General features: G+C 36.0%; 1 protein-coding gene across 1 annotated transcript in view; it reads left to right on the forward strand.

Moving 5' to 3' along the window:
- The first annotated feature begins 358 nt into the window (after positions 1–358).
- The window catches only part of LOC149260720 (zinc finger CONSTANS-like protein (DUF3537)), a 49,570-nt gene continuing 32,710 nt past the window's right edge, over positions 359–17,218 (forward strand). The window contains exon 1 of the mRNA XM_089420975.1: positions 359–874. Coding sequence (XP_089277101.1) covers positions 407–874 — 468 coding nt within the window. The 5' untranslated portion in view covers positions 359–406. The remainder of the gene's footprint in view (positions 875–17,218) is intronic.

Consider the following 17,218-nt stretch of genomic DNA (forward strand, 5'->3'; position numbering starts at 1 on the left):
AATTTACTTTCCAAAGGATCATTCATAAAAATGAAATTAATGCACTTACTAAATTTGCAATAATAATCCCAACTGACAACTCACCTGTGAGAATTTCATTACCAAAACCTGTAAAAAAAATGCTTCGCATCCACGTTGGATGTGTAAGGTGTCAAAATCTTGGCATCTGGCAGCTTAAAATTCGCCTTCAAATTGGTAATTTTTGAATCTAGAAAATGCAATCCGAGAAGTTACCGATCCACAAGGTTCGATCCCGGGCAGAACAGTAAAAGCGGAGATTCCATTTAAAAAAATGAAAAATCGAGGTTCCGCTCATGATAAATAATGGCGCCAGGTGCGCCTGTTGTTTGATGTTAACACACCGGCTCTGTCGCTTCAACTCTGTTTTTCTCTACTGCCCAGTACCATGTCTAATTCCATGGCGGACACAGGCCGGGATCTGGAGATCAATGCCGAGACTGCTTCGGCGCCCGAACTTCACAAATCGCTTCTCTCGAACAGCACCCTAGATGCCCCGAAATCCGACCAGACCGAGCTCGATTCCGCGCTCGCACGCCTGGAAACCGTTCTGGTGTTGCTGGGACTCAATCAGTCGACCGTGTTCAAGACGTTATTGGCTTGGCTCGTCTTCCTGTGCCTGGGAGCCGCAGTGCCTGCGGTCACCCTGTGGGCAACCAGCTGCACGGACTGTCATAAAGTTCAGGTGATCAAATTTGAATTGATGATACAGATCTCTGACACCGGTTTAGCTGCAGTTTCCATGCTGTGTATGGCTTACAATATAAGGAAATATGGGCTCCGGAGGTTGCTGTTCCTGGACCAAACTCGCCATCCTCTCGTGCGGTTTCCCCTCGACTTCCAGAGCCAGTTCCGGGTATTGATCCCTTTTCTTGAATATTTTTGCTGTCATTTGAAGTTGCTTTAGTTTTAATGTGTTAGTTAATGCTTTTAACTGAGATGGATAAATTGAATAACAGTAGTTAATGTTTTTAACTGAGAATTACAGATGTTAATGCTTTTAACTGAGATGGATAAATTGAATTACAGATGTTTTGAATTGCAGTGTGAAATAATAAGATCTGTTTTTTTGATACCATTTATTTTTCTTGTTTTGATTATGAATCATATTGGATGGTTTGAAAAAGTTCAGTAAAAATTTTCAGTGCAATTTTTATTAAAAATTTTTTATGGATCACAGAAGCTTGAATTCAGGAGAAAAAATATTGATTCTCTCAAAAATTTCCAAAAACTTAATCTATTAAAATATATTTGTTCCTAATTCGTTTCAGATCTATAAAAATAAATGCTGAACTTCTACATTTGATGTCATTATTTTCAGTTTATATTTTAAAAAATTTGGATCAAATCTGTCTAGATTTAAGCTTCTTAACATTATACAGATTATAGATTTAAACATGGAATGAATAGTTAACTTTGCTTTACCCATATTCGTTACACAGAATCTACAATTAATATGATTTAAACTCAGATCATTTTTGCTGTAATTACTCCAACTTAGAAGCTTAATCACAATCTGAGAAACCCCAATAAGGCTATTGGGCTCAATGATAATCAAATTTTATTCCCTGCCCAAGGCACAATTATTGGGCCAACGCTTCCCTTCGTGTTTGATTGCTCTGTATGCTCCATTGATCTGGAAGCCTGCAGAGCCTTATTCTCATTAAGATTCAGTGATTTCTTAGTCATCATGATTCCTCTCTTCCTGTCCTGCAATTCACTGTAGTTGATCAATGTAGGAAGTGATGAAAGGTTGCCATTGCCAATACCCAGCTAGGCATGGATCTCTCATTTACCAGCACTGTTTATAATCAATGCAGCTTGGCTAATGTGAGTTGTCTATTATAAAGATTAGTTATTTTATTTTTTATTCAAACTTCAAATTCATTTAGTTTTATGCTTGCAAGTCACTGGCAGAGGTTCTTACCAATTCTAGGTTGCAATTCATTGCTATTGCTGTTATCCTTGGAAGAGGATGCCTTAGACCTCATATATCAGAGGGTGCCATTTTCAGTGTACATTGGTGTATGAAAAAGTTTCAATTTTGATTGGTTTTTTATAATTAATATATTTCATATATATTTTTTAACAGCTGGTATATTTATTATAATTTAGTGATCAAGAACAGCTATTATTTTTTATTATTCAAGGAAAATCAAGTCATTTGTAATTATTTGTTGGTGGTTTATAAAGGGTAGATTTTCACCACTGCCAGGAGTTCCTCACTTGTTTCTTTAGATCGGAAAAAGACGAACTCTTAACCCAACAAAAATAGTTTTAAAACATACTTTAAAACCTATATTTCATAGATCTTTTATTTATAAATATATTTTATTTTAATAATAATTTATTGATATTTTTTTATCAAAATTAAGTGGTATAACTTTTAAAAATATTATAATATTTATTTTTTGAGAAAATAAATTTAATATTTTAAATAAACATTTAAACTATATATTTCTTAATTGCCTTCTATTTAAGTATGTACCATGATCTGCATCTTCATTTTAGTCCAATGATGAACCATACTAGCTAATTCGCTAGCTCTAAAAACATCAGCGAAATTTTCTGTTATATAATTTCTACCAAAAAACTCTTTTTAAAATAAAAATAAAAAATCATTAATAATGTAACTCCCATTATTAATAAAACTCCAATTGTTGAATTGAGGATTTTGTGATCCATATCAAGTTTATGAGAAAAAAAATTCGACCTAAATCACATGATAATACATTTGTCGAAGCGTTTCGAACCAGCTAGTATGGTTCATCGTATCGAACCAACAACTTGAACTACACTCATTGGTTCGAAAAAACAAATATATTATCATGTAATTTACACCAATTTTTTTTCCTAAAAACTCCGATTATCAATGAAAATCCCATTGTCTTTACATTAAATTTAATAGGACTTAGAAATTGAAAGTTGAAACCACCGTGTGCAACAACATTAGTTGATTGTTTATTGTATCCCATTCGGGAATTGTAACCACTAGGTGCTATCCCACTCTTTGATAATTTATTGCAGCCCCTTCGGGTAAAAGAATCTCGACCAAAGAATAGCGACCTAAATAATTACTACCTTTGACACTTACAATGGAGGAATTAATAATAGGCCTCTAACTGCAATAATCACAATAGTCGAAAATTTAGAAGATCGTTGTTGTCTAAGTATTGGAATCTTAATGGCAACTAGTTTAGGAAATCGATATCATAGGAAATTGAATCCATTGTCAAAATTGGTTATTGACCAGATGCTTGTGCAGAACAATCTAACAATAGTTTTTTTGGATTTATGTAAGTTTTTTTATTATAAATTTTTAATCAATTATGAGTAATGTTAATAGTTAGTTTTGTGAATAAAGTGTGTAATTTTTTAATTGTTTTAATTAATTATAATGTGTAATTTTTTTACGGTTTTATTATTGTTTAAAATGATTATAAAATATTGTAATTTTTTTTCTAAATGGTATTGTATTTATTGCAATTGGATAATTTTTTTTTTTTTATTTACCCATTTTAAAAGTGTAGAGTTTTACATTGAGTTTTTAATAGTCTTTTTTTCAAACTTCTCTTACATGTTTTTCAAACTTTTCTTACATGTTAGTCACCATGAGTTTTAATAGTCTTTTCCCCATAACCATTAAGGCCCTCTCTTTTACCTTTTTCTAGGCCTTGAGCCTTATTGTTCTCACGAGCCCTTCCACGTGGCAAATATTGATTGGTTAGCAAGGTGGTGATGGTCCTTGGTTAACTTGCCCCCACCTTTGTTAGGTAGATAATCACCATATTAATTCAAGATTTCGTAGTTAGTAAATTTTCAAGATTGAGAGGAGGCTTTCGGTGTGTTGCACCTTTCAAGATTGTGTCAATTAAACATTCACAAATGGACCCTTAACAATGTACCTCAGTCAAGGACCTTTAGTTAACTCCCATGTTGCTTTTTCACGGGGAAAAAGATACACATTATTGATTTGTTGACAATCTAAAGGATGAGATCATTGTGGGTGGGCATAGCTAACCATGTATTTTCCACTACATAATATTAGTGTGCCAATCAACTTGTGAACTATTGGTTATGGAATTTGTGGAGGTTGGAGAGGATTGTTAAGCAAGATTCATCTTCCAACACCATGTTGATTGCATAATGCCTTAGGTCAGCTCCATGACCTAACACCATGTTGATTGCATAATGCCACATATCACCTTCCTCATTGACCTCCTTTTTATAACCACACTCAACTTGGATAATATGTAGGGTTTTGACCCTTTCAACAAGTACCTTCCTAATCCAACTTAGACCTACCCCACATATTCCATTTCCACATGTGTTAACTCAATAGCTCTCAGTCATATCATGAGCTCTATTAGCTACAATAGGTTCAACCCAATCATATGTAATACATGAATTCTCGTTCCCAAAGGAGACAAATAATAGGATGAATCTCCTTGTCCATTGTTAAAATTAAACCCATGGATTGCCCTAATTTTGTCTTAGATGCCTCTAGGATTGCATTTACAATTATATAAACTTGAGTATGCCTAATATTGCCCAAATTTATCCTATGGCTTCCCAAAAGTCTTAAGATTGTCAAATGATGGTTTACCAATTACAAATCATGTCATTTCAAAAGGGGAGAATTGGGCCATCATTGGCATTTTAACATATATCTATAATACGACAATATGGCATTTCCTGCCAAACACTCCCAGAGCCCATTTCACTGTGATCATAACATAGATGGTCTTCAATGAAGGCCCATAATTAATTAAAATCATACATGGTTGTAAAATAATAGAATGTAGTAGAATATACAAGCATGGAGTAACAAGAATTTCTATAGCAAATGTTCATATACATAATTCAAAATAATCACACGCACATGCATAACATACAATTTCCATAGAGCCTCAAAAGCATCGTTCTCAAAATTGACCTGTCCAAAGCTTTTGATCGGGCCAGCTGGACCTACCTCCACCTAATCCTAACCCACATTGGCTTCCCTCACTCATTCATTAACTGGATCATGTGTTGTATTACATCTGCTTCCTACAACATTCTCATCAATGGGGTTGCTTCCAATTTCTTTCATGCTGAGAGGGGACTCAGACAAGGTTGCCCTTTATCTCCCCTACTATTCCTTCTGATCATGGAAGGTTTTAGTAGGCTCATTTCCACTGGTAGATCGTCCAGAGATTTACATGGGGTTAAAATGACTATTGTTATTTTTCTTTTGCATCTATTATTTGTTGACAATGTCCTAATTTTTCTTGATGGATCCACAACGATTCCACAAAGTTCATGCAAATTCTATCCCTTTTCTGCAAATATACTAGAATGACTTCGAATCGTAGCAAGTCTTCCACAATGACTATAAATTGCTCTCTCAATGAACGAATATATGCATTGCACCAATTTCAATACAAACATCTGGACTTGGAGGAGGGAATAAAGTATTTGGGTTACAGATTAAAGCCAAACAATTACCGTATTGTGGATGGGACTTGGCTAATAGAAAAAATCGAGCATCGTATTAACATATGGCAACAATGATGGCTATCACGAGCAAGCAGATTAGTCCTCATTAAATCAGTGTTAGAAGCTATACCAGTATACTGGATGGCACTAGCTTGAATCCTTAAAGGTATCACCTACATAATACAACAAATATGCCGTAGATTCTTATGGAGGGGAAATCATGATGGCAAGACTTTTGCTTGAGTCAAATGGGATCGTATAGCAAAAACCAAAAATGGGGTGGTTGAGGATTAAAGGATCTAAACTATTTTGCAAAAGCACTTACGACAAAAATGGGTTGGTAGATACTCTCAACCACCAATTTATGGAAAGAGGTGGTATATCACAAATACATTTATCCCCAATCGATACTTGAATGGATTCGTAGCCCGATAAGGAATAGACTTGGAGTCTCCACCATTTGGAAAAAAAATCACATAATCCATATCAGTTATAAAAAAAGGATCGGCCTGGCGAATCGGATCAGGTGAACAAGTATGTATTGGCCAAGATGCTTGGTCGGGTTGTGGGAACAACCACGTCCTTTCGCTCGACCTCAAAAAGTTCCTTGATTCAGCTGGCATAAGATATCTATCCCATATTGTAGATGAAGGAAATATAACATGGCTTTCACAAGCTTGGAAATAGGCACACGATCTCATGATCCCAGACAATTGGACAAATGGTTGGAACAGATATATTGGTGCTCTCGAAGAATCCCATGTTAGAATTACAGAACGTGAGGACGAATTGATATTGGTTGCTTCTCCCCGTGGTCAATACACCCCCAAGGAAGGATACTCTTTCATAGTTTTTGAGCATGAACCTGAGATTGTCGAGTGGTGGTGGTGACCCCTTTGGAAATTAAAGGCACCTCCCAAATCAAGATGTTTATGTGGTGCCTATTAACCAATAAAGCACCTAATAATGATAACCTACATAACATATATATCCATGGCCTTTCTCGTTGCTGCCTCTGTAAGGAACAATATGAATTCATAGGCCACCTATTCCTGTTGTGTCCTATGACCCAGCTGGTTTGGCAACAACTTTACATTTCCCTTGACATTACTAGCAGATGGTGGGGGGGAATTTCATATCTGCATGGTAATCTTTGTGGCGCTCTACACAGTCACAGAAAATCCACAACCTCCCTCTTTTAGTTTGTTGGGGCATATGGCTAGCTAGGAACAAAATTGTCTTCCAGGATACCCTCATCCTTTGGAACAACATATGCACCAATATAGAGGCCCTTTTCCATCTGATCCCTGAAGAGGAACCCAAGAACCGGACCCAAAACATAGTGCTTGAAGTCATTGACAAAACCTTCCCATGGGCATACTTCGACGGATCTGCTCAAGAAATTGGTTGTGGGGGAGGAGCTATATTATATCTCTCTGACAATCATTATTACAAACTAAAGATGGGGTTTGGTTGTGGCACAAACAATTATGCAGAACTTAACAACCTCAGATTACTCCTCATCTTTGCACTTGAGAAGAACTGTAACCAGATTCAAATCTTTGGAGACTCAAAAATTGTCATCGATTAGTTCAACTCACTTACTCATTGTCACGTGCACACGCTCAGAGGTTTATTGGAAGAAATTACAACTTTAAAGTCACAATTTGATTTTATTGTTTGCTCCCACATTTACAGGGAAAGGAACCAGATTTGTGACAGTCTTTCCTAGGAAGTCGTGCAGCAGCCCAACAACCAATGGTTAATACTGGAACAAATGGAACATGAAAGCTACCAGTATTACCACAGGCCTTTCATCGAGCACACTAGGGAAGCAGTGCCGACCGATCAATCTCCATGATCACTGCAGATTTAATTAGACACTTTTTGCTGTTAATTTTGCTTCAGACAGTTACTATACACTGCTCATACATGTATATATATTTGTCATTTTTGTTAAATATTTATGAACAATGAACTGATATACTGGGATAGATGGCTCGGTCCATCTCTGGTTCATGCATAATACTTTATGCAGCTGATACAATATGTAATTTTCAATATTAATATAATGGAAATTACAATTTTTTTCCTTGTGGAAAAAACATACAATTTCCACAACAAAAAGTATAATTGAATTGTCGATTTACAACAAATATAGAACCACTTTTAACAAAAGATAGCCCAAAAAACTAGGATATGCACAAGAAATTTTCCATCCAACTATAAACATCCAATGTAAATGCCACCTCCAAGTTGATCTACGAGGCCATGAGAGAGAAGAAGTCCAACCTATATGCTCACAACTCACTCAACCCAACCCAATTCTCTCTTGGATCTGTAATCTACTCACTACATGGAACTTTGAGCATCTCATCTAGTTTTCAAATAACCATGACACTTTCTTTCACTACTATATACAACACAATAAATATATTTCCTTCTATACTTAATAATACCTTGAGGATATTCTTCCTTTTTGTCTCTCTTCAATGCAAGCCACAAACAAAGCTTAATTTGCTGAATGCGTTCTAGAAATAACTTGGGAGGATAAAACTTAGCTCTCAAGTAGCGAAAGAGTAGCAACAACTAATGGGTGAAGGCTTCCTAATTTTTTCAATCTTTATGCTCATCTACAACCTGCCCATCTTTTTGTAAAGGTCTACAATGTCCTATTCATGGTATTGATATGTTCATTTACATATATTGGTTAATGTCTAAAATGGAGAACTTGGCATGAGAAGTGGAGGGAATGGATGGGGGATGGGATAGGAGAACAAAATATGTTTACATTTGCCCATAATTATTGTACTTTTCCCATGCTTTGATAATCACATGACCAAAGTTACCAACCTATATATGCATTCAATGTTTGATCTAAGTCATTTGATGTGGATGGATTCATTTAAGGCACATGATGGAAAAGAGACGATATCTTACACTAGAACACTTGGAAATAGAGGATTACTTCCCCCTACGTGACACCATTTTCTCTTCACCTCAAGTAGAATCATAGCCCCTCTCACACCCCACACATCCATATTGGACCATTGTAGATTATATTCCAACATAAATGTTACATAGCTTTGATTTCACCGTGATAAGCCTACCACATAGTCCATAGAGGTATATTTATAGTGCCTACATGTTAGCCATTTACGAGTCGTGCAATAGCCTTGATCTCAACACTATAAAACCATAGAAGCGTATATATCACATTTAAAAACAAAGTCATTTCTTTAAATTCATATGATTTGGTTCTCATAATTTTGACTAAACATTTATAATTTATACTATTGTGATCCAATACATTCCAAAAATCAAAATCGAAATATTAGATTATATACACAATGAGATATCACAAAAATAGTGTGCGTGCGTGCGTGTCTATATATATATATATATATATATATATATATACACCCCACTTTCATCAACTCCATGTGTATCTCATGTAAAATGAATAAAATTCATACATATCCATTTTTACCATATAGAGGAAAAGTGTGGAATTTTATCTAGATGTAAAAACTCAGTTTCAACATGCCATGCATGGAATATCTCACTATTTACCATCTTGTATATTTCCATAGACATATACACATACATGAAGTAGGAGGGTTAAGAAAGCACATATATTCATTCTCAAACCAATCAAACATTATATTATTAGGAGAGCCACTAAACCATTGTCTTTATGAATGCCTCTATCAATTAACTTAAAAAAAAGGGAAAAGTATTAATGTGAAACAAATTAACAACATAAGCATAGATGAGTATATTAAGATCACATGTGTAATATTGCATAAATAACATCTGAAAACCCAAATGCAATACAAAAATATGGCATTAGTTTCAATCCCACTTGACCTAAAATTGATAGTTTTTGTCTTAATAGAAAAAAAATGAGCTTCTCCAATAAGCACATCATGTGCTCCAATTATTGTCTAATATTTTTGCACATCGGTTTTATGACTTTGAATCTACTTCTTTTGATTACCCACATCCATATCTATTTCCATTGTAAGTAGAAGCTTTCACCTAGAGATTAATGTTGAGTCTTATTCAATTCCCAACTCCATAATTACTTTTATGGAACAAAAACAATTGAGACGAATTGAAATTTGATCAAACCAGTCTCAATCCATGTTTGCAAACCTAGAAACTATGTTAGTGTTATTGGGGCTCAATGTTGATTGGGCTTAATATGTTGTTTGCTTGGCTTGTTTTAATGGGGATAGGAATCATGGCTCCTATAGTCACCTCGTCAGAAATTGAATGCACAAACTGTCATAAGGTTTTGGTGACTATAGCTTAAAGTGATGATATCAATATCCAATACTAGTTTAGTTGTGTCTTCCATGCTAACATGACTCGCACAACCTAATTTATGTCCTAGAGTGATTAGTCCTTTCCCCTTTTAAAGTGAATTTATTTCATTACTAGAAAGGTGCGTTCATGATAATATCTAATAGTTTATGGTGGTTTTAAGATTATTTTAGTTTGTCCAAACTAAAAAAAAAAGTTACTTGGATTGCTTTAAAATTTTATTTCCATACTCAAAAAAGATTGAGAGAAGCTTTCCTAAATATCCATAGATTTGATGAGTTAAAAGGTTAGGAGTGCCAGTATTATTACAAATACATTGAAATTGAGATTCGATGTGAGGATATGTAAAGCATTTTAAGAGAGTGCCATTCATCCTCCACCTTCTTAGTATCACGAAGATGGTATATTTTTTCATTCAATGTCATTTAGGAATTGTCCAACACCTAATTTCACTCATGGGACTTCACCTTGTTGACCATTATGTTATCACATTCATTCATAAATGAAGTTTTAAAATTGTGAAATGTAAACTCAACATATTATAAGTATTGTGGGGAGATGTTGGCTATGGGGTGGTTTACAGGTCTTGCGGGGGAGGAGGGGTGTATAAAAAGTGGTATCTGGTCAAAATAAGGGATATATAGTAAAAATATGGGTTTGTTTTATTGGAAAAATGTATTGGGAGGGGGGTTCAACAAAACAATTTTGGGACGTGTTTATCAATATCTAGTGAAATTAGAAATATTCTTTAAATCTCATGAACGTATGTGTCACATGTTCACTGCATGGAGGCCTAGTGGTTTCACTATGGAGCTTGTGAGAGTTCATTTTTATTTAGAAATATTGATTTTCTTCTTTATGCTAGTTAAAATGAAAAGATACTTTTGATCTTCTACTAATGACCCCTTATGGTATCTCAATTTTCTCTTATCCTATAATTATTTATTGCACCATAAATTTTCCTTAAATTTAGATGTAAGTGTTTATAATGTTGATGTTTGTAGCTTGGGAAAGTACTTTTGCACAAACCTAAGTGTCTAGGTGTGTAGAAGTCGCACATGAGATATCCATAGGATACTTGCTCTAGGTTGAACAAGTTTCTCTGTAACTTCGGAAAAGAACATAGGTATTATGTTGGCTCATTGAGCTAAAGTAAACTGAGGAAAAGTAAATTAATTTACTTTAGTGATTTTTTTTTTTAATCTCAACCATTAATCTCAAGTGAAGTGAGATCTAATCTCAGTCGTCAGTCACTTTGGAGATTATGGTTAGGGATTTAGCTCAATGTGAAGGTATAAAAGCAAGGTTAGGGAGAGGGAAAAGACGCACAATACAACAACACTAGCCTTGAAAGGAGGTGTGTGATACTCTAAAGTGTCAGGTCTGAGGAAGTATAGGAGGGAGCCTAAAGATCTAGATCTGCCAAGGAAATCGGGCATCGATCAAGGGAAAATATATTGGATCATATCCAAGGCATTTGTATTTTCTCAGTTGTGCCATTATCTTGGGACGAGAGCCCAATTAGGTTCTGAATCATTGTTAATGATGAACTGATTGATTGGGTGAAATGTATTTGTGTCATTGTTGTTGAGATCAACATATTTGCTTATGTTGAATTTTTAGTGTTAGGAACTCAGCTGTGCATTTAAATTAACAGATCAATTTTCTGATAAGAATTTAAATGTAAGGTGCTAGGTTTACAAGAAATCTAACATGGTATAAGAGAAAAAACTTTGAATAAAGTCAATCTTGGAATCACAGAAGCCAAGGTTTGTATATGATCATTGGGTATGGTTTTCCCACGATCGTGCAAATGCATAATGTTTTTTTAGGGCCAAAGAAATCAATTAGTGTTAATTTCAAAAAAAAAAAATGGTTGCACAAATTTGTAACTTAAGGGCCATTTTTTTAGATTTATAAAAAAAAGGGTTACTAGGGGTTGATTGGGTGGCCAAAAAGCCCGACGACTCGCCTAACCACTAGGAGCATCAATTGTCGAAATGGAATGGGTTGCAGAAGCAAGATCTAATGACACAAGCTAGTTAGAGGTGGTGGAAACTGATTAGGCGTGCATAGAGGAGACCAAACATCATTCTATTTTGTCGACCAAAAGCGAGGATGAGAAATAGAGAGTGCTCTAGTCAAGGGTGGTTGATATGGAATGGAGGCGTCAAGATGCAGATAAGTTGAAGTGTGGGGACTCCACATAAGTCGAGCTAATGGCAGTAAGCCAATAGTTGTAGTTGTCGATGAAGTGGCAAGCGAACGAAAATCGCTAGGGCAAGGGTTGTGGTGGAGAAACAAGCTTAGGGACATAACAATAGAGTAGCCTTCGAGGAGTTGCCATAGGAAAGTGAAACAAGCACAAAGGTGGTGTGGTTCAAGGAGACAACGAGCCAACAGAAGGTGTGTACAAGCAGACGAAATGTGCATTGGTGGGAGAACAAGATACTGAGACATAGTAGGTTGTAGTGGTTAGGAGGTGGACAAGACGGTTGAGAGTGCATTAATGAGTCAAGATAGAAAGACACACACATAACTTATTTCCATTGTCTCAACACACTGGTTGACAAACGTGAATTTGGGCATTGGATATAGTAGAGAATAGGTCATGTAGGGTTCGTTGGGAGGAGGATGTGATAGAGTGCAGCAACAACAACCATCGTTGCATATGTCAAGTCATTACTACTACAATAGTATCCATTGGTCGAATGATCATCCACACAACAGGTTGGGTGGTCGGACCATGATGGAGCAAGCATGGACAAAGCTAAGTTAGAGAAGTTCTCTAGTTGCAGAGTGTGAGGGCAGCAGGCAAGGGAAGAAGTGGCCAAATTGAACCATGACAGAGTGCGGTAGTCATTGTTGTTAGACAATACCCGAGGTCACATGAAGCAGGAACCATAGAGCTTGTGAGTTGGTGTGCAGATCGCAAGAGAGAGGAGATCCATTGCGAGTTATAGTTGTCACATGATAATTGTGACACTTCCTCTAATCCCAAAACCCAACCAGAGTTATAAGGAGGCAGTTACTATGCAGATCCAACTCCCAAGATAGAATTATGGGAACAAGACAGAATTTTGAATTTTCACAACCTTCATTAAACTTCAATTAGACACCATTGTTATGTTTGTCTCATTAAGATGATTCCAACAATATAAACATTTCCCCAATTTGATTTATAGATTGAGAGTTATGCCTTCTTAAAGATAGACCTTGCTCACCTTTCCATGTCACCTTACCCTCCAGGTAAAAACAACCTAGTGCCAACATGGCAGGTGATTGGAGGCGCCACTACCACCGTGGATAGGCCACGTGGTGAGTGGGCTAACAACTAGTCGGAGTTGGCCCCTTCCATTAGCACATGCCTTTTCATTTTCATTTCTAAGACCAACCCTCGACTTGCATAAACTCCCAACTTTGCCTAAGTTTTCAACTCCCACCAACGAAGGAGTCAGCTTGCTGTAGTTTAGGGTAGATATCCGCTAAGGTTTTTCCCACGTGGCTGACCTCCGACCTGTGGGGTTTAGAAAAATCAGGTTTCAGCCATTTTCAGCATTTTATTAGAGTTTTAGAGGCCAATTTCCTTCTTTATATTTCTGGGATTTATCAGGTCTTTCCAAGCGTCGATACCGACACTCAATGGCCCATGAACTCCATAGAAAATCTTAGAACAATTCGATAAACATTCCCTCGAGTATTTCCACCAAAATAAAATCACTACAATAAGCAATTCTTACTAAGGACACAAGGAGTAGAACAACTCCAACAAATAGGAAACTTACTTTTCTTGATTCTATTAGCCTTACCAACTGAATAATAAATGGACAAGGATTTAACATCACTTGAAAATACTCATATTCAAGTAAAAAGGGTGCAACCATATGAGTTATCAACAACTGGTATACAACAACCCATGATAAGACTTGCTAAACCTTTCAACATTCCATCATCTCAAGATGAAAAACATTCCACAGTGACCATAGACCCCATTGTGCAATAATTTCACTAGTACAACACCAGCACTATCATGGTAAATAATTCTTTGCAACGAGATGTTAACATAAGGCCATTAATCCCACGAAACATTCATGCTCATCAATACATCCTCATTATGGATTATAACCAGTTATTCAACATCCATACATAAGTGAACCAAGACTTGTCATGCAAACAATCAACATATCGTTCATTCACACCTTAACATGAAATCCATACAAGGTTATGCATAATAAGAACTAACATTCGACTTGTATTTAAGATAAGGAACTAAGATCAAGACTGCAACTCTCCACCCAACCATAGACAAGTTGCAACCATGCTATTAGTGGTTGTCACCACTGAGCTAGATTACAGGGATTGAGGTGGTCTTGCTCAGGGAATAAACACCAACTTCTAGCTGACACAAGAACTCTAGAGGCCCTCCTACCTCCTCCCACCATCCACTCAGCAGTCCACTAATGCACAGGGAACCTAGAGGCTTTTTGCCTCCACCCTCCAACTATCTGATAGCACACACACACACACGCTTAAGGGAATTGAGAAGCTTCACCTTCGCCCTAGTAGCATGCAACACAGTGGTTCCACAGTGGATATCTTTATGGCTTGATGTTGTCAGGGTTTGATCCTAACTTAACTTCGATTTTGCAGTGGAATATCTTGAAATACCTTCTGGTGTTTTCTAATTAACACTAGAATATCAAGGTGTTCTTCTTTTGTTAATTTTGAAGTCATCATTTCCATCTGTTAACATTGTACCATATATGTCGGAGCTCATTTTTGGATCATTTTCACCTTTTGATGGGATGACACAATCTAATTTTTGGGTGGTTGAAAACCATATAGCTTATACTTCTGCCCTTACCATCTGAACTTTATAAATTATTTTTTATGGTTGGAAAAGTAAGTGACTAGGGTTTGTAGCCATTGGACACCTAGAACCACATCCACTCCTCCAAGTGGTACAGTGTAAAACGATGATTCTAAATTGTAATCTTGAATTTGCAATTTAACCTTATGGCATTTTCCCACTCCTTCGATTTTCTTTCCATTTGCTACCATTACTTTCATGTTAGGCATTGGATATGTGAAAATGTTGAGCCTTTTTGCAAGATTTGAATCCAAAAAATTGTGAGTGCTTCCTGTATCAATTAGAACCATTACATTGTTCTTTTTTATATGCCCTTTTAACTTCAAGGTATGGGGCAGGGCTATTCCTGTCATGGCCGATAGTGATACTTGCAGAACATTTTCGCTTTTTGATTCTGGGGAATTTTTTTGAGAATCCTCATCTTCTTATGTATTTGATTCTTCAGTGTCCAAAACTTGAGTTGCTTCACACTTATATAAATTGTTGGTATTTTTTCCCTTAAAATATTTGTGTCTGGGATCCCATTTTTCACCATAATGTCTTCATTTACTCTCCTTTAATCTTTGCACATCCATATTAGATTTTCCTCCTCCACTTAGATGTGATGGGACATGCTTTGTATTCTCCATGTGATAATATTGGAGAAACGTTCATCTTGGATATATTTTTTCAACCTTTGGCAATGGTATTGTTTCAAAGTTCTTCTCATTTGGCTTTTTGTCTTGCTTCTTCTATAGATCTAATGTCATGAAGCTTAAGTTCATTTTGGAGATAGGGTTTAAGGCCAATGAGGTATGATTGAATAAGATATTTTTCTGATAATCTGGGTACTCGAGTGGCTAGTGTTTCCCATTCTCTAGTAAACTCATCCACATTTCCTTTATATTTTAGTCTGGTGAGTTCTGTGAAGAACTCTTCTTCCTTGACACCTTGGAAGCATTCAAAGGAAGCATCTTTGAATTTACTCTAATTGGTCATATATGTTGATTTTTTCCACCACATATACCAATTATATGCTTCGCCTTCAAGTTTCATGGGCGCATGCTTGATTTTTTCATCATCATAGTCAATATTGTAAACCTTGAAATACTCCTACACCTTATTGAACCATGCTACACCATGTTTCTCATTATCGTCAAATTTTGACAACTCAAGTTTTGATCTTCATTGGTGTGTGACCACTGGTGAATTGATTACAGGAATTTGGTTCAAAATCAACATTTTTTAGAAATTAGATATATTGTTTTGTGGCTTTGGTATGGTAGGCGAATGTGGAGATTCGGGAGTATGATGTGGGCTTGATGGGTTTGATGTATTCGAGCACTCTTGTCATTGATTGGTTGTGTCCTAATGTTTAGCGGTGGCATTGTTGTTGGCTCTCGGTAAGCCTCTTCTTGAAGTCTTCCATTTTTTTTTTACTAAATTCACTTATCATCTTGTCCGAATGAATGGTGGTGTATGACGTTCCAACTTGACTCACTTCTCCTCTTCTTCTTCTTTTTTATAATTTAAATTATTGATTTAATATATATAATTAATTATTAATTAATAACTATATAATAATTATAATTAATTGCTAGTTAATTATATAATTATGTAATAATTAATAACTAAATAAATACTATATAATAATTATAATTAATATTTAATGATTAATTAACAATACCAAATGTTACAAATCGATTGGGGGGGGGGGGGGCGCGACAGGACGAAACACTTGTCGGGGGTATGTCGGGTTGGAAGAGATGATTGTCAGGATTAAAACTGTTGGCGGAAAGGTAACAACATGGGGAAGTGACAACAGCAAGGGATCTAGAACAGGACGCATATGGGGAAATCGATAAGGGTGGTGGGAAATCTAGAACAATACATTTAGACATGGATGAGGTGTGTCATTTGGCTATGTTGGGGAATAGAATTGTCAATGAGGAACACTATAGTTGGGCAGAACAATGACTGTGACGTCGGGATTGTGGCGTGATGGTGAAAGAGCGAGCGTGGGGTTGTTATGGCAAAGGAAACAATGGTGGAGGCAGTTGCGAAAAGGAACAATGTGTTGAGCAATCTTGGCAGCATAGTTAGGGATTCTTCTTTAAATGATTTCTCTTTCACTTGACAATTTCTTGTGATTAATTCTTACTTCTTATTTTTTATTATATGTTTATTATCAAGACAATTGCCAAAACTTCAAAGACAATAAAAGAACACATTATGTAGGCACTCAACTAGGGCAAAACCCCTAGGGAGGGCAAAACCTAGTCAAACTCTTCCAATATCATATTCAAATCAAGTTGAGATGACCAAGACCCTTATTACCTAGACCAAGAACACTTTCCATCCATTAAGACATCTTTGTTCAAAAGTAACACATCATCTAGTCCATTTCTTTATAAGTCAACAACAAATTGTTCATCAAGATACTTGTTCTTCATGTAACTTCGACTTCTTGCATTCATAAAGAATTTTGGTCCTATAAACACACCTATCAATATAAAAATTAAAATATAAACGCACCTATCAATA

Source organism: Pinus tabuliformis, chromosome 6 (assembly GCF_031772625.1).
Source record: "Pinus tabuliformis cultivar Carrire ecotype Pingquan chromosome 6, CPIR1, whole genome shotgun sequence".
NCBI classification, from domain to species: Eukaryota; Viridiplantae; Streptophyta; class Pinopsida; order Pinales; family Pinaceae; genus Pinus; species Pinus tabuliformis.